This window comes from Copadichromis virginalis, linkage group LG7, assembly GCF_057382275.1.
Source record: "Copadichromis virginalis isolate Kocher_CV1m ecotype Utaka linkage group LG7, C_Virginalis_male_GT1.1, whole genome shotgun sequence".
NCBI classification, from domain to species: Eukaryota; Metazoa; Chordata; class Actinopteri; order Cichliformes; family Cichlidae; genus Copadichromis; species Copadichromis virginalis.
In genome coordinates, this window is record NC_140624.1 from 32,366,389 (window position 1) to 32,390,653 (window position 24,265).

A 24,265-nucleotide genomic window follows, 5' to 3' on the forward strand; every position below is an offset into this window, starting at 1 on the left:
TCGAAAATGGCTAATAGGATATTTTGTCTTTTCTCTCAAATTCCCCTCGCTAATATTTCTCATCTCTTCTTAACCTCGCATTGAATCTTTTTTTTTTTTTACCTCCTTCTTGCTTAACATGCTACATCCGTTTATCTGCTTCCCCATTCTTAGCTTTGTCCACAGATGCCTCCTCCAATCCTCTTCTCCAGCAACAGCCTCCAACACAACAGACTGCTCCTCTCCTCCCCGGTTCCTCAGCCCCGCCTGGGGAGCACCTTCCCTCGATAGGCCCAGTCCCGGGTGCAGCCACTGCAGCGGCAGAGGAGGCCCAGGGTGGGAGCGGTCGGACCATCCCGACAGCCTGTGTGCGGCCCACCCATCCACTAAGAAGCTTCACCAACCCACTGCTGCCACCACCCATGGGGACCATCGACCCCAAGGTGTACACTTCTATGCTGCCACAGTCCAGTGAGTACCGCTGCTTAATGCATGTGTTATGACTAATAATGTAGGATTTCTTATAATGGACCAGGACTGATTGTAGTGTTCTTGGCAGGAATAATTTTCCTGGAATCAGCAGCTAAACCTCTAGTGGCTGATTGAGTTTTCAAAAATGCTCAGATTTCAGTCTAAATTGTTTATCTTTTGACTTTAGATGATTCTGCTGGAGTTTCTTTCTGTTAAAAGGGAGTTTTTCCTTTCTACCATCTCCAAGTGCTTTCTCATAAAAGGTCATCTGATTATTTGGGTTTCTTTCTAGTACTGTACAGTCTTTACCCAAGGAACTTTATATTGTAGACTGTTGTTTTGATTTGGTGCACTGAACTGAATTATCTGATTATAGATTATCAGTGATTGTTGTTGTTTCTTTGCTTAAGGAATGATGGATTCAATTCAATTTTATTAATATATTTAGATTTTATTGACACCAAATAATAACAACAGTTGATTCACTGTGCTTTCTAATGTGATGTAAAGACCCTACAATAATACAACAAACTCTTCTCTCCTGGGCACACGTGGTGAAGCTGAGAGCAAAGGACAGAAACTAGCACAAAAGGACATCAAAATAAAGTAGAGACTGTTACTCTGACCTAAAATAAACTGAGTGGATGTAGGTGAATAAAATATTCTTTAACCTCCTAAGACCCGAACTCTTCCACGGCATGCATTTTTAATTTCTCTTTGATATTTGAGCATATTGGGGCCCGATGAATGTAAAAAGAAAGAATTACCAGATTTTTTTGTTTTTACCTTATGAAAAATAAGAGCCACATATGAGGATATTTGTTTAAAATTTTGATAGAACAGTAGCAGCATATCAGGCCCTTGTAGAGCAAAATTGAGTATTTTGGTCTAAATAACCCAAAATGTGATGTCCACATATGTGGACGCCAGGTCCTAGGGGGTTAAGTTAGTATATTCATTTTCTTTCCACCTTTCTTGGAGAGGTACAAATTTCCATAACTGTGGCAGACCACGCAGCCAATCTGCAACAAATTTCTATAAAAAATAACACCATTAATAAAGTTTTTATAAAGAAGATTAGAGTAACAATTGTCATGTAAAGCTGTGAATTATATGTGTAGAACATGTGTTTAAATTTCAAAATATAATGATTAACCAAAGCGCTTGTGCTCTGTTCTTTTGCATTAAAGTGTCCGTAATTCTTATTGATTCCAACTTATGTATATTTACTAGAATGAAAAGGTCTTTGAATCCTTCACAGTACAAAGCATGCTTAGATTATGAAATGCCAACAGCTTTGTACCATTCCTCTACTGAACCACTAGCAGCACAATAAGTAAAGTTTGTCTTGTAATAATGACACTTTTTTTAAATTCCTCTTCTGCTTTGCGTCTGCAGCCGGTCCCTAAGATGCAGCCTCTTGCTGATTGGTTTGTCAGATTCCAGTGACTTTGTGTTTAAGCTGGGTCTCTCTAGTGAGCCTCTGTGCTTTGCTTAATATTTTATTCAGGGAAGTTGAATGCATTAGCCTCAGGCTTCTACACTGTGTGTGTGTGTGTGTGTGTGTGTGTGTGTGTGTGTGTATTTGTAGAACGATATACTGTAACTGGCCTTGACATTAGCCAGAGGGTTGGATCTGATCTGGACCGACCTTCCTCTGTTCTTTCATTCATTTTTTATGTTACCTGTCGGTTTCTCCATATTCCATATATCAAATCTCCCTCTCTCTCTCTCTCTCTCGCTCTCTCCCTCTCTCTTGCTCTCTCAGGCATTATGTTTGACCAAAAAAAATGTTGGTCTCATGGGAATCAGAGTCCCCTCTGATTCTTTTTACTGGTGTTCTCAGTCAGTCACCATGTTGGATTGAAATATCTTAAAAATATGAGCTGGGTTGAAATTTTTCACAGTTATCCAAGAAGAACAGAAAATAAAACCTCCCGGCTTTGCTCAGTACCTGATTTTTCTCAATGTCTGTCATCAAAACTCATTTTTGTGGCTTCCTGGCAAAGAATTCAAGCAACGCAGCGGCTGTGAACCTGTCTGCGCAGTTGTTGAGTCCTGCCACATCTTAAAGACCTCACAAGATGATATTATTCCAGTAAAGCAGTTCACTCTCAGACTGCAGGCTTACTTGTAGTTCTAAAGCTAGATAAACAGGCAGAGGCTTCAGCTATTAGGACCCTCTCCTGTAGAACCAGCTCCCAGTGTGGGTTCAGGACAGGTGTAACAACTTTGTAACAGGCCCCGGGGTAGATACTAGGGGTGCAACGATACACAAAATTCACGGTTCGGTTCGGTTCGATACTTTGGTGTCACGGTTCGATATTTTTTCGATACAAAAAAAATGTTCATGCCTTTTTAATTTGTCATTTATTAAAATTATAAATATATATTTTAACTCAAAAGTACAGTTTTTAAATTTAACCCTAACCCTTGTGCGTGTTTTTTATTTTGACAGCGAATACGCACCTGCGGACCACTTATGTGCAGCCCTGGTTATTTAGCTCATCATATTGCAGCCACAGAAATTCTTTTGTCCATGAAACCATAAAGCTGCACTTTCTTTTTGCCTTATAGTCTGATTTGTCATAACTTCTCCGTTTTGTGGTAAGCTTTTCTTTGGCTGTCACTTCTTCACCCTGACCTGTCTTATTTGGCTCAGCAGAACTAAAATATATATCTGTCTGTGAAGGTCATCGTAGTCAAATATATATCCTGCTGCTTTTACACCGCACTCACATAAGCTCAGCGATTCTCTGCGCGATCAACCTCTCACATGTTTAAGCTTGCTGCGGGAGATTTCACTTGTCATGTTTGCATAGTAAGCTAACGATTAATAAGACGATGTCAGAGGAATTGGTGCACAAATTATCATCACTCACAGATCAGTGCTGTCGCACTCTATACACAGTTCACGCGATTGCAAAGTGAAAGCAAAAAAACAAGCGCAAATTCAAACGCGACTTCAATATGTCACATATTGACAGTGGCTCACCGATGCCAATGACATAATTACCCAGCTACATTTCTGAAAGAATGCAAAAGCATTGACATATATTTTTCCTTCCTACAATAGCCCGACGGGCAGGGAAGAGATAGATTTTGGTAGCCCGACTAAAAAAAATCGCTAGCTCCAGGACGTTGGGCTAGCGATATTGCGAGCCCTGTATCTGATTGAGGAATCACTCATCTTTGGAAAAGAGAGTTTATTACAGAGAAATGTCTCTTTCCAAAATAAAAGCTATACTATCCGCTTCTTCTGGGCTATATTCTCAGCAGCATATTAAACATATAAGGAGAATGATGTGCTAACAGCTGTCTAAATGACTCGGCTAAAGTTAGTAGCATGCTTGCTTGTTTTTTTTCTGCTTCCACTTGTCTTTGCACTAGGATGATGTCGGCGTAAATGTGCAGTCATATTCGTTGTGTTCCCACTAGTGCTTTCAGGTTAATCTCGTTGAAATGACCTTAACGCCACAACACGGCAAATCTCCGTTAACGAGCTACCGCGGATCGCCCCGTGCATGGGGCTAGACGGCCAACACTTAACGAGCTAACTGCGCTAACACACTAGCTCCCACCCATGTAATTGAGCATTGCATGGCACATCCAACATACTGTTTTACTTTAGTCCATGACTCGCTTACCTTCAGGGTCATACGTCACATGAAAACCAAAATAATTCCAAACGCCAGATCTGAATGAGGGTGGGGGAGATACATGTTGCAAGGAGAGCTTAACTTCTGTCTCGCTAGCTTGCCCTGCGCTCTTCCTTCTGACGATGCTGTCTGTGTTGAACGCTCAGTGAATCTGCGTTCAACTACTCCGCCTAGGCTGCACTGTCGAGCCTAGGCGGAGTAGTCGAACGCAGATTCACTGAGCGCTCAACACAGACAGCATCGTCAGAAGGAAAGTTGATAAAATAAATTAAAAATTTTGTATTGTTCGATACATATGCGTACCGAACCGAAAGCACTGTATCGAACGGTTCAATATCGATACGAATATCGTTGCACCCCTAGTAGATACCCAAGCAAACACACACACACACACACACACACACACACACACACACACACACACACACACACACACTGTGTATAACAGTAATCAAAAGTAACTGTAGCATCTTTCCAGCTTCCGATCAGCACCATGGACAGCAACTGGGTAACACAAGGTTTCCTTTATGATTTATAGTCATGGCATGTTCTTCAACCACAAGCTGAAACAGATTTAACCTCCCAAAAGTCATTAAACACAAGTGGAACATCTATCATCATGGAAGAAAGAGATTATTAACCACAGATCCTGACGGGCTAACTGGGCCAGTTCAACGTAATAAACAAGTACACTCATTTAGTTTTTCTTTTTGTTTGGCTTATTAAATGTCATTCACAACGCGACTGCACCGACTCTATGATACATTTGCCCAAGAACAAATTGTCGCATAGCTGACATCAACTGGTCACAAACCTTTTCCATAAATGACAAATTTTCCTCAAATTTCCACAACTGTTTTTGTTTTTTTCAGTAGGTTCAGGAGAAAAACATCTCTACTTTGAAAAGTCATACTTTCCATTTTGACAAAGCTAATGGTTATGGCTGCCTCAGGTCAATCATTGCTTAGTTATGCCTCTGGGTGGAATGGAGACTTCCCATAATGCACTGAGCACTTTGCAGCCACTGTTAATCCGGTTGTTCAGTCTGACGTCACTAGCCGTGTCTGGGTCTAAACTCCGCTGCAGGTCCACATATCAAACGATCACTATGGCATTACTGAGAGTTGAAGAACTGTCTGAAGTCTTTCATCTTTAATAAAATGATCAGCGTTCTGCTCTACCAGGTGTAACAATTGAGTTTAACATCCAGGCATCCATGAAAACGGAATTTATGACATTTAACGGAGTTAGAAGTTAGCAGGGAGTTAGCTCATTAGCTTCTATCTAAATAAAATATAGCATGTCCTGACTGCGGGGTTTTGGAAACAAATTAAAACGTACAGCTCTGCTATCACTTCCAGCATAAATGAAGACAGAAAACTAAACAGCAGTGACGTTTGTAGGGTTACTGAAGTTGGGCTAGCTGGTATATAATGATGTGCTACGTGACCGCTAGCGACACAGCTATGTTAGCATAATATAAACAAGCTAACTTTTTTTCCACTCGATAAAAGTTAACGTGAGTGTTCTCGGTGGTCAGGAACAAATGTAATCGCATGGCAGGATGCTGTAAAAGGACAAAACTTCAGCCAGGAGAACAACTGAGATAATCCATCCACAATACGAGGTTAGTCATTCATATACTGCTGCATGGGCTGGGCTGTAGTTACATGCTAAGGTTTTAAAAACTGAGCTTAAATAAATGATTAGCGGTAATAAAAGCCGAGGGAGGTCAACAGTGATCACTGACTGTTTTAGGAGCTTTTTGAGATCAAATAGAAGAAAATACAAAACATTAAACATGTTAACAACACAAAAGCCATATTAAACGCAGACTACTTTAGACCCGGAAGTAGGATTCGTCGCGTCATCACTGAACAACCGGATAGCATTAGCTTTAGCTTTACTCTCTTCTATAGTTTGTGTTGTCGTCCTGTTTGCTGTTCCTGGTCTCTCTCTGCTTCTCTTTCCTGCTTATCTTTTGGCTCAAACCCCAACCTTCTACCTGAGGTCTCTTCCTGTGAAAACTTATCTTTAGATTCTTGGCCCTCTTGGTCTAATGCTGTAAGGTCTTTGCTTTGCGATATAAAGCGCCTTGAGACAACTGAACTGGCACTATGTCAGTGAAATAGTTGGAGAGGCGACTGAGACGTCAGAACTCTACAGGTGGCACTAAAGTGAGTTGTCAATCAGAGGTCAGTCACTTGGCTCGGGGATGAGATGAGTACCTCAGCAACTGCTCATCTGACATTATTTCACTTGTCGTTGCAACAAGTCACTGAACTTTATTGACTATCTCTGGTCTCATCACTCCTGACTTCTGCCCTTCTGAGCTTGATCAGCAGTTTCATCGTGAATGTCAGTACCCTACAATAAAGGTAAATAAAGTCAAGCTAACTAATATAATTTCTAATAATCAGGACTTCTCCCAGCTGAATTTTTAAAGCTCTGGTTAATATTAGATTGCACATCACTATGTGGTTCTACCATGTCGTTTTAAAACTTGTAAGTCCAGAAAGTGTTCCCCATGAGATTTTAGAAAATGAAGTATACTGGAGGCAAGAGCACCACTCCTCTTAGACATTCCCTAATTCCCTCTCGGTTTTCTTTACTTTACTCTTTCTTTGTCCTTTGTCTCACTTGTTCACTGTCTTTTTTAGCTCTTTCTGTCCCTCTGCGCCTCATCCTGTCATACTGTCTCTGGTAGCCTGCAGCAATGAGGAAAGGGGGGGGGCGTCTTACAGTACATGTGATCCCTGGGCTCCGTTTGTATGTGTGTAGCTGTATTTGTTGTGCATTTCCTCTTTTGTTAGGTGTGTATCACCTCTGTGTGTGTGCGTGGGTGTATACAGTTCCATTATGGCTCTGTTTACATGCCCAGGTGGCCTCAGATTAACATTGATTTTTGGCTCCTGGAAATCTTTCGCTGAGAAATCGCAAGCCTGGGGCGACAACTCCGAGAGACCTGCCGCTCGCCCCGTGACCCCGCCCACCCTTACTTTAGCCCCCTCCCTACAACAGAGCCTCAAAGCTAGGCAGCACTACCTCTATTCCCCACCCCCCTCCAGGGAGAAAAAACATACCAGTGAGCGATGGCTTTTGATGTTCATTGTTGGTCTTGTTTGTGTGTTTATCCAGGTCTGAATGACTCCCTGGGTGAAAATAATAATGTTTTCATGGTATAATTGGATTGTTTGGGTGAGACAGAAAAAGAGAGAGGGGAAGAGAGAGCATGTGATGGAGCATGTGTGAGATTATGTAGTTTTCTTTAGATCAGGGGTGTCAAACAATGCAGCCCAGGGGACAGAACCTGTGCACCAATGGGCTAACTGGAGGGGTTCATAAAACATGAAGTAATTGCTTGCTTTTTATTTTAGTAAAACTGACTATTATTGCCAGTATGTTGATGCCAGCATTAGCCTGCTAAAAAAAGTAAAAATAAATAAAATATTTAATTTAAAAGCATTTCTAGATTTAAAACTCCTTCAAAAATCCTAAAGGCATAAAATAAAATTTTTGTTTTACTTACAAAATTTCTACATGTGGAGGTTTTATGCCTTTCCACTGTGATCTGTAAATTTAAATGTGCATGTCATGGCAACAAACTCCATGGATGTGGAAAAACTGAAAATGTACATATTAGGCTTATTAACCCTCTCAGGCTCAAATTAAACTTTTTGTTGCTAATGCACAACCAAGTCCTGCAGTGGTACTTCTGAGTAAAAAAACCTCATAAAATATATATGTGGGGTAATCAGGTTGTTAGTTCTTAACTGTTGCAAATCTGCAACGCCTGCCTTGAGAGGGTTAAAACATAGTAAAATGTGTATTCCTCCAACCTTCACTGTAGGCTGCTAACCAATGATTGACATCACAGTCGCTTTTATGTACAGTTTCTGCTCAACTCAAGGATTAAAGATGAAGGACTTTAGAAAGCAGGACTTCTGAAAGCAGTATATCTTGAGCAAGAGGTCCAAGGAGATTGGTTGGCCACCACTGGTCAGAAGAGAAAAATTTATGTTTCCTGATCTATTAGCTGAGGCCGTTCAGTTGTAAAAGTTTTGCATCAAGAGGTGCGACTTTTAGTTTGTAGAGCAATGATCTCCATTTCCTGTTTGGGTCACATTTTCTTAAGATTAATTGCCAGTCTGAGAGTCGTTGGCAAATGTTTGTAAGTAGGTGGGGGTTTTCCATGGAAACTATGGGTGAATGCAGCTATCTGCTAGCAATCAAAGCAATGACAAGGAGGTTTTTGGTGCAGCACCCAGTTACAGCCAACAACACTGAGCCCAGCCTCTTGGCCACTGGTCATGGAATACACATTTTTACCTGCCAACCAGAGGTTGCTACAGTGCTGCTGACAGGTCTCTTGGTCTGCATGACGTTCAGCGTTGTAAATCCAACCTCCTTCAGGCTTCTTTCTTGAAATATCCATGTTGCATCTTTCAAAACGATGTGATTGAATCATAAGTGAATGCTGTCAGCAGCTTCTATTTTTGACCTTCAGCTGAAGCAGACCACAGAAACCTCCACCGCTCTGCTCACTTATTTTATATCACTTTATAAATTGAGACCTTCTTCTCTTTTTAAATGGAGTCTCCAAAGCCCATCTGCAGACTAAAGTGTGATGGTGGGCAGTTATTCACCTAAATTGGCCTGAATGTGCGGTTTAATGCTGGAAGCTGTAATGGGATTGTCTGACTCAGTGTCTGATACTGAGAAAAGACATTACAGCCACAGCTGGAGGCAGACACAGAGCCAGCTGTGATGGATGTTTTTAAGGGCACACCTTCATCTTGCCTCAGAGGAACAGTGATATTACCAATGAAAAGCTCTGGTGCTTTAAAATGGTTATCTGTAGCAATTGAATGGTCGTGTTAGGGCGGAGAAAGAAACGTGTTTTATTTTTTTTATATTCTCAAATCATCCATTTGACGACTCGTTTTCTAGGGATTGGAATGATTGCTACCCTTCACTATACAAACGGCATGGTAGTTTATTCTAAGGGTGACGCTACAGAAAATATCAGGGGTTGGTAAAGTCATTATGGTTGAATGTTTAGCAAAAATATATTGGTGCAGTCAAGAAAAAACTAAGAACAGGATCTGAAACGGTGAAACACTGACCCACACTGACAAATAATTCATGTTGTATAATTATCATTTCATCATCATGCAGATAAAAGACAGGTCAAAGCTGTGATCTCGTATTCTTATGACCTTTTACTGGCCACATCATGTTAGAGATGAAAGATGAAGGTGTTTTGAAAGACTGTACCTGCAGGCATGCAGAAATTGTGATGGGGGTTTAGAAGAGGATGGAAGAGGGAAGAGTTGGTCTTCAATCTGCAGTTTGATCAGACATGGTGAGGTGATCAGGATGTGCTCTGAGGCCTTAAAACATCAAAGGCTTCATACTCACTTTGTAATATTCAAATTAGAAAGTTTAAGGTACTTCAAGTCTCATTTTACAGAAGCCAGTTTTTACCAAAAAGACAGGAAAATAGGATTAACAAAACCTGATTAAGGGGCATGAAAAAATGTTAATGAGATGTTTTGCTCACAAAAAATCATATTGAATCTTTTTATGAGGTATTAACTTATCAATAAAGTTGACTAAAACAATATCATAGGGTAGCAGGCTGTTATCGATATTATGAGATTTTGTCATCATGTAGAGATACTAAGAGAAGTTGATGTGAAGTAAAAAATTCTTACTAAATCAGGAAAATAATAACACTAACTTCTGACATACATTGATACCGTATCAGTATCGTAATGTTATAAATCGCCCTGCGATACACTGGTGACTTGTCAAAGGTGCACTTGGTGTTTCGTCTTAGGCTCGTCTGGGATAGGCTCATATGAAAATGGATGGATATTACACAAAAGGAGAAAGTTATATAAAACAAACAAACAAACAAAAAATACAAAGTAGAAAGGAGTTTTAAAAAGGAACAAATGTATGAAGTAGGACAGATTTTCCATCTCTTTTTCTGTGGCTGCAGAGCTGAATACAGCCTGTCCAGTAAGTGGTGCTGCGGGTGGTCGGGGTTTCCATGATGGATAACATTTGACTTCCTCTACACGACAGCCACAGTCATTTGGATGACCTTTGCATCAGCTGATGGAGGAATCCAAATAATGTATTGATTCAAACTGAATTCAGACTGAACCACATCCATCTGCACTTATTTATTTTCGGCATACTGCCAGAAATAAGTGCAGACTGAAATATCCATCTGCTTTAGGTAACCAGGTCCCTGACTGAACTGTAGCCAGCTCTGAATATAAACTGCTTTCTGTTTCAGAGTTTCTCTCCAAATCTTGAATAGAAACTCAAAAAAACTATGATGGCAAGATTGTAATATGCTAATATAATAACATAAAAGATAAAATTAAGATAATAAAACAGTATAAATAAATTCTAGATAAAGTACCAAAAGTCCACATTTTAAATTTGAATATAACTTTGAGATGTTATACTTTACAGTTTTGTAGTATTCCCAGTTTTTGTATCCCACTAATAATAATAATAATAATAATAATAATAATAATGATAGTAATAATAAGTGTTACTGTTAATTTTTTTTCTTCTGCACTTTCTGTTTTTTTGTTTCTTTTCATCGTAGAAACTGACCTCCATATAATTCAAGTAGAAGAAAACTATTCTAAGCCTTGGATCATAGAAATCATTGGTCAGGTAGCTAGAGACACGCATGGGTCAAACCAGACAGAAAACGGGGAAAAAAGGTAAACAAGCAGACAAAGAAACATAAAACTTTTCTATGAAACGGAACAGACGTCGTCTGACTCCCTCCAGAGATGCGATATCTTCTCAAAGACAAGTTTTGTTTTTTTTTGTTCTCCAGATCAATAACCCCGCCCCTTCCATCTTCATCTCCTATTGCTGTAAATCTTTCCATCTTTGCTTTCGACCCAAAAGCAGACACAGACACCTCTGATGTGACCCCCGTCGGGCATTTCACACCTCCACTCCTGCTTGTCTGGTAAATATATCCACCTCTCTCTGAGCAGACGAGCCATGGGTCCCCCCACCTCCGCCCCCCATCCCTCTCTGACAAACCCCCTGAGGGTGAGCTAGGCACCGTGAAACTCTCTTTTATGGCTTTCTCCACTGTGGATGTGTAACCTTTGCTTCAGCTTTATAGTGCGGAAGCTCATTGTGTTTTTCCACATTTTTTTCTTTTTTTTTTTTTTTTTCTGGAGCTCAGTTCAGTTTGGATTCGGTCTGACAGCAGCGTGCTGAGAAGTCATACAAACGCATTTGGTCGTGCTTCAGTTGGAAATGAAGCTGGCAGCAATTTCTCCACCAGACGTAGAGACATTCAGAGCCGCACAAGGTCAGTATTACTGTGAAAGCCAGACTGAAAAATACAGACTCAAAGCCACTCTGGTGCCCGTCCACAAGTCTAGATGAAAAATGCTAAGCATATTTATATTTTTAGTTCCCTTCTTCCAGCTCTGGCGGGTGAAAAATGCAAACATACAGGTGGTCAGGTTCAAATTGTATACGCAACCCAGTGTAAATGACAGCTGACTGTTGTAGCCACACTTCTAAAAGATATTTAAAAAAATGACAAAACAAGCTCATATTCAAAGGAAAAATAAGGTAATTGAAGGATCAGTGGTGTAGCAATCTCTGCTTACACTTATTACAGTATAACTGTGCTAGCAGCATAAATCAGCTTCACTCATTTGCAAAAATTGTAGAAACCCCGATAATTGGTCAACTCCATTGATTAAACACAGTTAGATCAGAGAGCCAGGCCAGCACTGAGCCAGCACTGTCAACTTTTGTTGACAGTGTGCACATTTTGACACCAATTTTGTTTCTTTCAATCAACAGCCAGCATGACTGCAGTGTTTCTCTAATCCCAAAAGAGTTATACTTCCAAAGCCAGTTTTGCTTTTATAATATGATAAAAAGGACTTTGCTGCCTTCTTTACAAATTGTGTATATTCTTTGTTGAGCGTGTGGACAGTTGGTGTCGTACTTCTGTTGTTCGTACAATTACCTGTTTTCCCATTTTGTGCTTTAATAAATTACTGAGTACACAGTATAACGTGAAGTTTTCTACACCGTTAATGTTTAAAGTAGTTTAAAACTTGGCAGTCTCCGGTGTAATCCACTCCTATTGAAGATGTTCCAGGTGTTTTGTTTCTCAGGGAGCAGAATAGATGTATCGATCAAGTGAAGTGAAGTAGTGCAGGGCAGAGAATGGAGGAGGGGGCTGTGGGTGGAAGAAGCCTCAGGACGTCTTCAGATATGAGGAGGCTATTCAGGGACTCAGGGATGAGGAAAAAAATGTCTTTGGTCTCCAGTTTTTTTCTTTTCATCACCTTCGCTTTGTAGTGCGTATGGGGGGATCTTTCAATTTCCTGTTTGTATTGTGGAGACAGCAATTACATGTATTTATTTATATATTTTGTCTTTTATTCATTAGTTTGTCTTCTGCTTGAAGGCCAGTTTTATTTTGTTCCTAGTTGCTTTCTTTCCTTGTTAGTTGACTTTGTGGTCCATTCCAAGTATTTCTATGTTTACATTTCATTTTTATTGACTAAGAGCGATGGACTATACGAATTGGAAAGTGTTAGATGAATGGGTGGATGGATTTTCATGCAGATGAGTGAATGGCTCAGACTCTAAATCTGTTTGCAGTCTGATGGCTCACTTAGTTACATGTGAATTTGTCATTTAGAGCAATCAATAGGAGCTCTGTGTTATCAGGTCAAACTACAGACTACATGGAGGTCAGTATTAAAAAGCAATTTTCAGGAAACAAGCCATTCTGCAAAACAAGGCCTGGCCTGATTATCTATTAATAAAATTTCACTTTGTGGAACAGCTCAATAGTAACTGCAGGCCACAGAGCCTCAGGCAACCAGACTTATAGCCAAAAGAGGAGAAAGAGCATTAGAACCTTTAATTGCTTTGACTAATACTTTTGAAGTCTGTAGTACCCCCTAGTGGCCTGCCCAGTTAGCAGTTCTAGGTACTACCAGAGGATAAGTACCCACTTGGGATATCCCCTGGAAGTCAATAACTTCCGAGCCATTTTTTCCATTTGCATAAATGCCTCTAATATTTTTAGGCAGCTGTAGCTTAGGAGGAAGAAGGGGAAGGCCAGTAATTGGAAAGTTGGCAGTCACGTTGAAGTGTCCTTGGGTGAGATATTGAACCCGAATGTGCCTTCACTGCATCCATCAGTGTGGGATCATTTTATTCTGTGTGAGCAGTGTTGGGAAGGTTACTTTTAAAATGTATTCCAATACAGAATACATGCCCCAAAATGTATTCTGTAACGTATTCCGTTACGTTACTCAATGAGAGTAACATATTCTGAATACCGTAATTGTCGGGCTATAAGCCGCTACTTTTTGCACAAGCTTTGAACCCTGCGGCTTTTAGTCAGGTGCGGCTTTTCTATGGATTGTCCATGATTTTTGTCATATCGTAAGACGATTTGTTTTGTTTGTTCCGCAGTTGTACGGCACTACGTTGCCTGGCAGAGGGCATGTGATCAGACACACAGTATTGGGGTTCAAGAGTGGTATGTTGGTCACGTGTCCATCCGCCAGGCAACATAGTGCCGTACAAGTAGCGCGAAAAACAAACTTCAAATTAACGCTACGCGTTCAGCGGGAGTCGTGGATGACGAGCGGCGATAAACTTGCGAAAAGCAAGTTATGCTCAACTCCACTGGTGGAACCTGACAGCGTGGAAAAGTGTGAAAACATCCATGATCACCAACGGATTTCAAAGGGCTGGACTGCTGCATTATGGAGAGGAGGACACCGCCACGGCCCTTCAGAGGGTGTTCGACTCTGACACTGACAACGAGGATTTGTTTGGTTTTGTAAGTGACAACGAATGAAAGAAGCTGAGAGTGGATGACGTAGCCATCCTGAGCCTGTTCGTATCCGACACTGGAGGAGAGGACTTTGGTGGTTTTAGTGCGCAGGAAGAAGAGAAAGATGGTGGTGAATGACTGACCTTTCTTCTTGTTAAAGCCGTGTCACTGCACCTGAGCCTAAAAGGTAGGCCGAATCTATTTTTCTGGTGTGCTGTAGGTTATTGTTATGTACTACATTTGTTACTCATTTATGAAGCACAGTACATGTTTCGTACTTGTAATTACCGCTACTTGTATATATACCTAAAAAGTTATGCAAATATGTACCCATAACTTGTTTTTCAAAATATTAATAAAAGGGGTGTGTCTCCAAACAGCCATCTCTTTCCTGACAATTCCCTTTGTGCATATTCTCTTACATATGATAAGTCAACATTGAAACACCTGTGGCTTTTGGTCAGGTGCGGCTAATGTATGTACAAAACAGGATTTTCCCCTGATTTTAGCTTGTGCGGCTAATATTCAGGTGCGCTTTGTAGTCCGGGAAATACGGTACTTGGATTACCTAATATATTATCATGCTTTTTACAACGTGAATGTACTATTGCTGTGATTTATTACTGTTACTGAAGGTCCGCGGCTCCGAACCGTAGTAAAGGGACCTCTGACTAATACGTGCTCCGTGTCGGGCTCGTAGCCAAAAACTAGCTTTACTTTGTTGTGGTCAACTTTGCTTGCGAGAGACAGAGAGAGGCGTTGAAAGGCTGCTCCAACAGAACTTATTGTTTTTGGAGGAAAACACGAACACGGTGTACAGTCGAGTCTTAATAGCTTACTTACAACTGGGCTCGTCAGGCACTCTTCTTGGCTGCAGTGGTTATTATTATATTTACATGCTTCCAGCTCCCGTTTTTGCTCGATGACAGCTCGTACTTTTCCTTTCTTTCTCCCTCCTCGCACTCACAGACCCATAACGTGTATGGCAGTCCATTCTCCCTGCAACACGGACTGCACTGCCTATGATGCTACATTCTTTAGAGCTATACCGGTAGCATTCTGCCTGTTAGCTTAGCACAACAACAACAAAAAGGCCTCTCTCACCCAGGAAACACGCAGAGAGAGAGCGTCACCCTGTAACCATGGCAACCGTAACGCTGCCACCTGGAACAACAGAACGTAGCAAGCAAAACCCAAACAGGCCTGACCCGCCACAATATGAAACAGGAAAATACCGCCGTGTAATCCATTTATTTCAGCAAAGTAACTGTATTCTGAATACCACCTTTTTAAACGGTAACTGTAACGGAATACAGTTACTCATATTTTGTATTTTAAATACGTAACGGCAGTACATGTATTCCGTTACTCCCCAACACTGTGTGTGAGCACTCATACTACACACACATAAAGTACTATGGATGAATGTGTGAACAGATGAGTGTGGTTTGTAGATAAAAGTGCGTTGAGTGTCCAACAAGAAAAAGTACCATGCAAGTACTCATCCATTTTAGAGAAACTCTAAAGTGATGCAATACCTGGCCAGCAGTCGGCAATACAAAGGTAACTGTTGAGGTCCTTTCTTTTTTTTCTTGTCGTCTTGTTTCAATCTTTGTTTTTTGTCTGCAGTTATTTGTTTTGTTTCTTTGTGGTGGATTCCTAGTAGCAAGTCAAAGAATATAATACTACCAAAGATTTTTATGTTTCATTCAGTGTTTCCCATCAACACTGTTGAAATGGGTTTCTTCTGAAAACAAACCAGATGACAATTCAACAAGGTCAGCGTGCATATCCATCTCTGTTTGCAAGAACCAGCAGTTGTCACCCATCCTGCCCGGATTATACTTTCCCTGATATAGTTTTTTCCAAACAGATGGATTTTCCCTCTATATCTTGATAAAAACCTTCCCCCATCCTCATCGCTGACATCACCCACATTTGGTGGAAAACAACTTAAAATGAGAATGTAAAACAGGCTGTATACAGTGACATTCTAGCACTCATTAGCTGATGCGCTTTCAGTACAACATCGACAAGCACAGCATTCATTAGGTTCAGTTCAGTCATCCTAGTTGTTGTTGGAACATCACTTAAAAAAGTGGACACTACACGAAAAACATTTTCAAATTTGATGTCAGCAAGTAAAAGTTGAAAAAAAAAAAAAAAACAACAACCCCAAATCCCAGGAGCAAACACTTGTTGAAAAAAAACTTCATCTGTGTCTCCAGGTGCGAGCCTCCCGAAGCCCCAGGTGAAGACGGCCTCTCTGGGTCAGGCCGGTAAGGCTCGCTCTCCCCTGCTGCCTGTCTCAGTGCCCACGGCGCCGGACTTACCAGAAGAGGGAGGAACAAAACCCGCGGAGGATTCAGCTGCCAACGTAAGTCTGCATTGTGAACATGTTGTAGCGGGCGTTGCTGATTGATGTTTTGCACTACACCAACATCACAGAGGCGAGTGTCCTTGTTACACATTGTTTCTGTGGGCCTTTAGTCATAGAAACAATGAATGTCTTTGTCTTTATGTTAAATTCAGTTGCAGCATTGATTTAAAACTGTTTAGACAGCTGTGTGTTCTATGTGTTGTTATAGAAACCATGAATCACAAATAGTTACTCCAGCAATTGGTTGTATCAACTAGTGTTCTGCTGCTCAGAACTGTTTGAGGTCATCTACTGAAAAATCCTCTTAGAGGTTTCTTTGAATTACTGATTTTGGTCCTTACTGTTCCTAAATATCTTTTGGAGGAACCTTTGAGAAAAGATGGATACACAACCCCCTCATGAAAAAAAGAGGCCTAGGAGTGGCTAAAAGTTAATGTAAACTGCTAAAATATTGTGCTAAAAATACTCCATGAAAACCTACACTTTTGAAGAATACATTTAAAATATTATAAGTTATATCTGCGCTTCAAATCTTTTTTTCCGAGGTGTATCCTTATATTTAACAACGTTATACTGCAAAGCTCATATTTTTTACAGAACAGTATTGTTATTTTACTGTTGTTGTAGATTAGAGGAAGTTCAGTGTAAAGTAATAGTTAAAAGCTATCAAACCTAGCAACCTGGAATTTTACAGCAACTTTTTAACAGTGTAATGCCAGATTCAGGTGCCAGTTTCTCCTATACTACTTCAAGTAATATTTTATTGTTTCTGTGGTAGTGATTTGTTTGAAATTGACTGAAGTAACTTCTTTGAAAGATTAAATATTACAAGCCAGTTATTTTAAATGAGCTGTAGTTTCAGTATAGTAATGTGGTAGTAGCGGCAGCTGCAGTAAAAGTAGTATGGATTTGATATTTGGCATCTAGGCTCCATGAGGAAATACATACCTCAGCAGGGAGTGAGAAGAGAATCGGGAGCGATGATAATAACTTCCCCCCCCTAGGGGAATGTTGACTCAGAGCCTACAGGTGGATGTTTGCAGAGGTAGTTTTTGAAATGCTACGTGCACAGCATCAGCAGTGAGTGGCAGCAAAGCTCTCAGATGAGCTGAGTGAGCAGAGCGCCGACCGCTTCGGTGCTTCAGCATGTGAAGTAGGTGTGACTGATATGTACTGATATGCACTTTGCACATCATGTCCTACCTATATTTTACACTCCACCCCTCCGCTCACAATCGCTACATATTTCTTATTTTCTCATTTGTATTCTGTATCTGTCAGTAGTTGGCATAAACCCCTTTTGTGTGTATCTATTTTTTATATTTCTGCGCCACTGTTTTTTGCCCTATATGGCACAACAACAAATTCCTCGTTTGTTTACAATAAAAGTGATTCTGATGTTTCATTGTGGAGAAAAGCACATTTATGACAACAAGTACAATGTGTCATCAATATTATCATTACAGAGACTGTAAATTGCAATAGAGCTGATATCTTCACATAGTTTAGGAAAGAAACTGAATTCAGGGTACGTCGATGAGGAGATGCTGAAACTGTTTATGGGGATTTCGCTAGAACTCCTAAAATGACATTAAAACTGCAGTGAAATAGCTTCATAGCAAGTTAATAGTCTACACAGTACAGCAGCGTCATTTTTAGCAGTTTGTAACCACAAAAATTTAGCGTAATTTCTTGCTTTTGTGGAGATCTTCAACCTTCTCAGAGTGCATCAACAGCCAATATAATGTGCCGTTAAAATGAACAGTAAGACAGTAACAGTAAGATTAAATAAACTAAGCACATATGTAAACTTGCACTATTTCTCCTATAGAACAGCAGCCGCATGGCGTCTTGCTATAGTAGACGTAATAAAAATGTGCTTGCAGAGGTTCTCTGTTGCCTATCTTCTGGTCCACACCGACATCACAGCGTCTTCTTCAAATAACGGGAGGTTTGTGCAGGGTTATTGTGTCCTGAGTGTGTTTCTTAACTATTGCAGACAGGAAGTGTCAGTAATGTTCACAGATTGACAAATAATTATATAAAATTCACATAGTAAAACGGTGACAGAATCCCTTAAAATTAATCAGTGAAATGTGATGAGTAAGTAATAGTTAGCACAATTAGCACTGAAAAAAAGGACACGCCTTCAATGTAACAACAATAAAAGTTTGAGTCAGATGATCACATTTAATGTAATTGATTTCATTTAAAGTGTTTCTATTATCTTAACCTTAACTGCTATATTCATGTAATTATGTATTCATCCAAGCTTCTTATTTTCTCTTGATACGGCACAATAACACTTAATTAAAATGCACTGATGAAAGATACACATTCAATAATAAATTAATTCCTAAAATAGGAAATTATAGAGTACAACATATGAATGATAATTTGTGGTAAAGCACAACTTGTGTAGTTGTGCTTTGCTTTATTAGACATAAAAAATGTGGTTGCTGGTGTTCTCTGTTGCCTTCAGATCTGATATTGGTCCACACCGACATGATAACGTCACCACATCTGATCTGGTGACTCCTGAGAGCATTTGACTTCAGTTAACTCATGGTCATGTTCAAGAAAGCAGTTATTTGGGGTTTTTTTTTAACTTGATGGCATGCTCCATTATTCTGCTGAAAAGAGGTCTTAAAGGCATGGACATGGTCAGCAAGAATACTCAACCCAAAATATCCCCCACACAATTACACAACCAGCAGCAACCTGAAAACAAAAAGCAAGCTACAGGATGGTATGTAGCAAACAACAAAACATGTTTCTGAGATAGTTCTAATCCAATAGACACCACAACAACAAATACAGTTGAATAGAAGTAGTTATGAGCAATAGAGTCACCCATTCTGCAGATGTGAAGGAGGCAACTATCCATAGAAACCAAAGCTGTGAATCTTTAAAGTTTCATGGTTTACCATGGAAGTCTGTGGTGTGGCCTATAGTGGAACTGCAGTTCTTAGCATTTCTGCACTGGCTTTTTTTAGGCCTGAAAATTGCAGCTTGATTCAAAAGTCAGTTACTGTCCTCCATCAAGTGTGTGTTTAATATGGGAATGCCATTCATACTGGAAGGTGCAAACAAGCTTATTCTAATTAACTTCTGATTTGACTACTCAATGATTAGATGATCTGATTTGATGAGTCAATTACGAAAGAAACTTCTTGATGCATTCTCAATCATCCAGGAAAGTAAATCTCCAAAAGTTGAATCTGTTCATCTGGACGTAGCGTTGTTTACGAAAGAAACTCACCTCAAAAACTGTAAAAATTAGCTTTGTTTATTGTTCATCATTTTAAAATAAAGGGGGGTGGGGGGGTCTTGCAAACCTTCAGATAATCCTTCATGATCCACCTAATCCCCGCGTACAGACAGAGGCTGAAGCTCTCCAAACCTGTCGTGAGGACTAAAAAACTGTGGAGCAACGAGGCTGTGGAGGAGCTTCGCACGTGTTTGGAGACCACAGACTGGGACACATTGAAGGCTGCTTCTAACAGCTTGGACGAGTTTACGGACACTGTCACCTCCTATATCCACTTCTGTGAGGACAGCATTGTGCCATCACGCACCAGGGTGAGTTATAACAATGACAAACCCTGGTTTACTCCTAAACTCAAAAAGCTGTGGCTGGAAAAGAGAAAGGCGTTCAGAAGCGGAGACAGGGACTGCTACAGAGAGGCCAAGTACAGGTTCACTAAAGAAGTGGACATTGCTAAACATCAGCACTCTGAGAAGATGCAGCAGCAGATCTCAGAGAATGACTCGGCCTCTGTGTGGAAAGGTTTTAGGAATATCACCAACTACAAGCCTAAAACCCCCCACTCCACTGATGACTTGCTCTTAGCCAACACCCTTAACGACTTCTACTGCCGTTTTGACGAGCCATCAGGCAGCCTTCACACCTCCAACGGCCCCAACAATAGAGACACTTTGGACACTAATTCCCCCACCTCTCCCCCCTCCATAGAGCCATCACCACCTTCAAACCGTTCACCTACAACACCCCCCTCCTCACCCCACACAAAAGAGGATTTCACACCACCTCCTCCCACCACAACTCTTCATATTCATGAAGCAGATGTGAGGAAGCAGTTTAAGAATCTGAATGCTCGGAAAGCTCCCGGCCCAGACGGTGTGTCTCCTGCCACCCTCAGACACTGTGCAAACGAGCTGGCCCCAGTGTTTTCTGGCATTTTCAACTCCTCACTGCAGGCATGTCATGTGCCTGCCTGCTTCAAGTCCTCCACCATAATCCCTGTCCCCAAGAAACCTAGGATCACTGGACTAAATGACTACAGACCCGTGGCTCTGACATCTGTGGTCATCAAGTCTTTTGAGCGCCTAGTTCTCTCCCATCTCAGGACCCTCACGGCCCCCCTCCTGGACCCCCTGCAGTTTGCATATAGAGCCAACAGGTCTGTAGACGACGCCATCAACATGGCCCTACACTTCATCCTGCAGCATCTGGACTCCCCAGGAACCTACGCCAGGATCCTGTTTGTGGACTTCAGCTCTGCCTTCAACACCATCCTTCCAGACCATCTCCGAGACAAGCTTTCCCAGATGAATGTGCCTGATCCCATCTGCCGGTGGATCACTGACTTCCTGACGGACAGGAAGCAGCATGTGAGGCTGGGAAAGAATGTCTCGGACTCCCGGACCATCAGCACCGGCTCCCCTCAGGGCTGTGTTCTTTCTCCTCTGCTCTTCTCCCTGTACACCAACTGCTGCACCTCCACCCACCAGTCTGTCAAGCTAATCAAGTTCGCAGATGACACCACCGTTATTGGACTCATCTCGGACGGGGATGAGTCTGCCTACAGGAGGGAGGTTGAACGTCTGGTGTCCTGGTGCAGCCACAACAACCTGGTGCTGAACGCCCAGAAGACAGTGGAGATTATTGTGGACTTCAGGAAGCACACAGCTCCACTCCCCCCCATCATCCTGACTGACACCCCCATCACCTCTGTGGACTCATTCCGCTTCCTGGGTACCACCATCACCCAGGACCTGAAGTGGGAGCCCACCATCACCTCCGTCATCAAGAAAGCCCAGCAGAGGATGTACTTCCTGAGGCAGCTGAAGAAATTCAACCTGCCAACACGGACGATGATGCAGTTCTACACTGCAATCATCGAGTCCATCCTCACCTCCTCCATCACCGTGTGGTACGCTGGAGCCACTATCAGGGACAAACAGAGACTGCAGCGTGTTGTGCGCTCTGCTGAGAAGGTGATTGGCTGCAGACTCCCATCTCTGCAGGACCTGTACACCTCCAGGACACTGGGGCGTGCAGCTCGGATCTCAGCTGACCCTTCTCACCCTGGACACAGTCTGTTTGACCTGCTCCCCTCAGGCAGGAGGCTCCGGTCCATTCGCACCAGAACCTCTCGCCATAAGAACAGTTTCTTCCCCTCTGCTGTTGGACACATGAACAATAACCATATGACTGTACCCGCCACTAACACATGACCCTACGCTGTGTTCACTGCATCATTCCATGTTTGGCACTGATCACCACCTGCACTCATGTATATATCTTTCAACGTAGCACTCTTAATTCTTATTCTCATGTATATATCTCATGTATATCTCATGCACATATCTTTCCACGTAGCACTTTTAATTCTTATCCCTACTTTTATTTTTCCATGTCTATTTAAGTGCTATTTATGACACTATGTTTGCACTGAAGCACCGCAGCAATTTCCTAATGTTGTAAACCTGCTCAACATTTGGCAATAAACCCCATTCTGATTCTGATTCTGATTCTGATAACCAGAAACGTGTTGTAAAACCAAGGCACACAGAAAGAAAAATAGAACGTAAGGTTCACAGAGGTTGGAATAAACAGACATTCTCACACAGGTGGAGATTTGTCACTACACCTGTTTCCTTCCCTCCAGCGTGTCGGTGGCCTTTCAGCTGTGGAATAAAACAGTGTTCATTAGTGAGTGAAACTGACGAGGGGGGGGAGAGAAATGGAAGGGGAAAAGAAGAAGAGCAGGGGAAAAGGAAAGAGAGAGCCTCTGTGAGTGAAAGAAAGTGAAAGTGAAAGAAGGGGCAAAGAAAGGCTTAAAGGGCATGAAATGAAAAATACAATGGTGGAGGCATTCGAATGAGGAAAGGATAATTGTCAGAGAAAGAGGGAGTAATAAGAGATAAAGGGGTGACAGGGAGGAAGAGAAATTAAAATTGAGTAAACAGAACAGCAAGGAGAAGGTGGACTTGGAAGAGAAAATGGGGTTGAAGGAGGGCACAAAGGAGGAAAAGGAGAAAGAAGATGACTAAAATCACAGTACAGGATGAGAAAGGAGAGGTAGATGAAGGAGAAGTTATAGAGAGAGACTCGGGAGTAAGCATGGTGACAGATGGGGAGGCTGATGGAGAGGAGAAGAGTGAAGGAAGGAAGGGAAGAGGAGAAGCAGAAAGATAAATGACAAGAGATGATGTGGAGAGACGTTGGACGTCGGGACTTGTTAAATATTCATATGTGACTCAAAGACAATAGGACAGGAATGGGGAGGGGGGGTTTCCACAGCAACAGGAAAAGAGGAGAGAGGCCAGAGGAAGAAAAGAGGAGAAGAGAGGAGAGAGAGGTGAGGGAGGTAAAATGAAGGAAAGATTAGAAGACCAGGAGAAAAGAGGACAATATGTGGAAGGGAGGGGGACAGGGGAAAGAGATGGTTACCACGACAACAAGGGGAGAGGGATGCTGTAATAAGGGAAGGGAGAAGCAGGACAGAGAAAAGGAGAGAAGTTGGGAGGTTATAGAGGAAAGGAAATAAAGACTGGATGATAAAGATGAGCGCAAATCAGCAGAGAAGCTGATAAGGACGAGTGGAGAAAATGAATTGGAAGTATGGGAGGAAGGGAGGGTGGGATAGAGAGAGGGAGGGAGAGGTCTTAAAGGTCAGCAGGTCTGTCCCTTCATCTGCTGCTCTATCTCTGTAATTGATCTAGTCTTTTCCCATCAGCCCCCTGGCCTATCCATCAAACACACACACACACACACACACACACACACACACACACACACACACACACACACAGCTAGTTAATAGACTGTGACACAGGGTGAGTGACTAATGTCAGTACAGCACAATGGTGCTTTTATTATATTGTTATACCTGCAAACTATCATAGAAAGAAGGGGAGCAGAATTAAATTGGACTTCTATAATGTTTTTGGCCTCAAGCACATTTTTCTATTGAAAACACAACTCCTAGAAAAATAAGCCCGCATCATTCTTTAAATCAGCTATACATAATTTGGTTTTAAGGTATTTTCAGCAGCGTGTTTTCTCTCCAGCCTTCCATGTGTGTATATTTAAATCCTGAGGCAGGCAGAGCAGCACCAAGCGGGCATCAATGAAAAGAGACATTGTATTAAATCAGAATCAGCAAGAAGGGGAAAAGTGGCTTGTACTAAAAGCAACAATGGTAGCCAGAAGCAGCTTAAATAGTGTTTGTGATTTACCAATTAAAATCAGCTGAGCCATCAGCCATGAGACTGACCTTCTGGATTGCCAGACCTATTGCCAGGCTTTTTGTATATACCCACAATGTGTAAGATACTAACAAGATAATTACTATATCTGGAAAAATATGAAAATTGAATTTCGACTTCCCATTCCTGAGAACTGGATCTAAAACAAATATTCTGTTTTTCTTTTTATATATTCATTCTGATATCTGATTCTGATATTGTCTTTTCAAAAGTATTAACAACTTTGCTGTCATAATTTGGGTTATATTATTATTTCCTTAGAGGCAAAGATCACTGCAAATCTGTACCAAGCTTTGATGATGATGAAGATGATGAAGATGCCCTGTTACAGGATGACAACGCTTCTATGCATAAAACACCTGGGCTTACTGAATCATTTGATGC

The 24,265-nt window shown here is 41.4% G+C and overlaps 1 protein-coding gene across 1 annotated transcript in view; it reads left to right on the top strand.

The window, feature by feature from the left end:
* Positions 1-24,265, top strand: part of dcc (DCC netrin 1 receptor) — a 145,666-nt gene that overhangs the window by 111,691 nt on the left and 9,710 nt on the right. The window contains exons 21-22 of the mRNA XM_085461002.1: positions 154-450; positions 16,212-16,360. Coding sequence (XP_085317128.1) covers positions 154-450; positions 16,212-16,360 — 446 coding nt within the window. The remainder of the gene's footprint in view (positions 1-153; positions 451-16,211; positions 16,361-24,265) is intronic.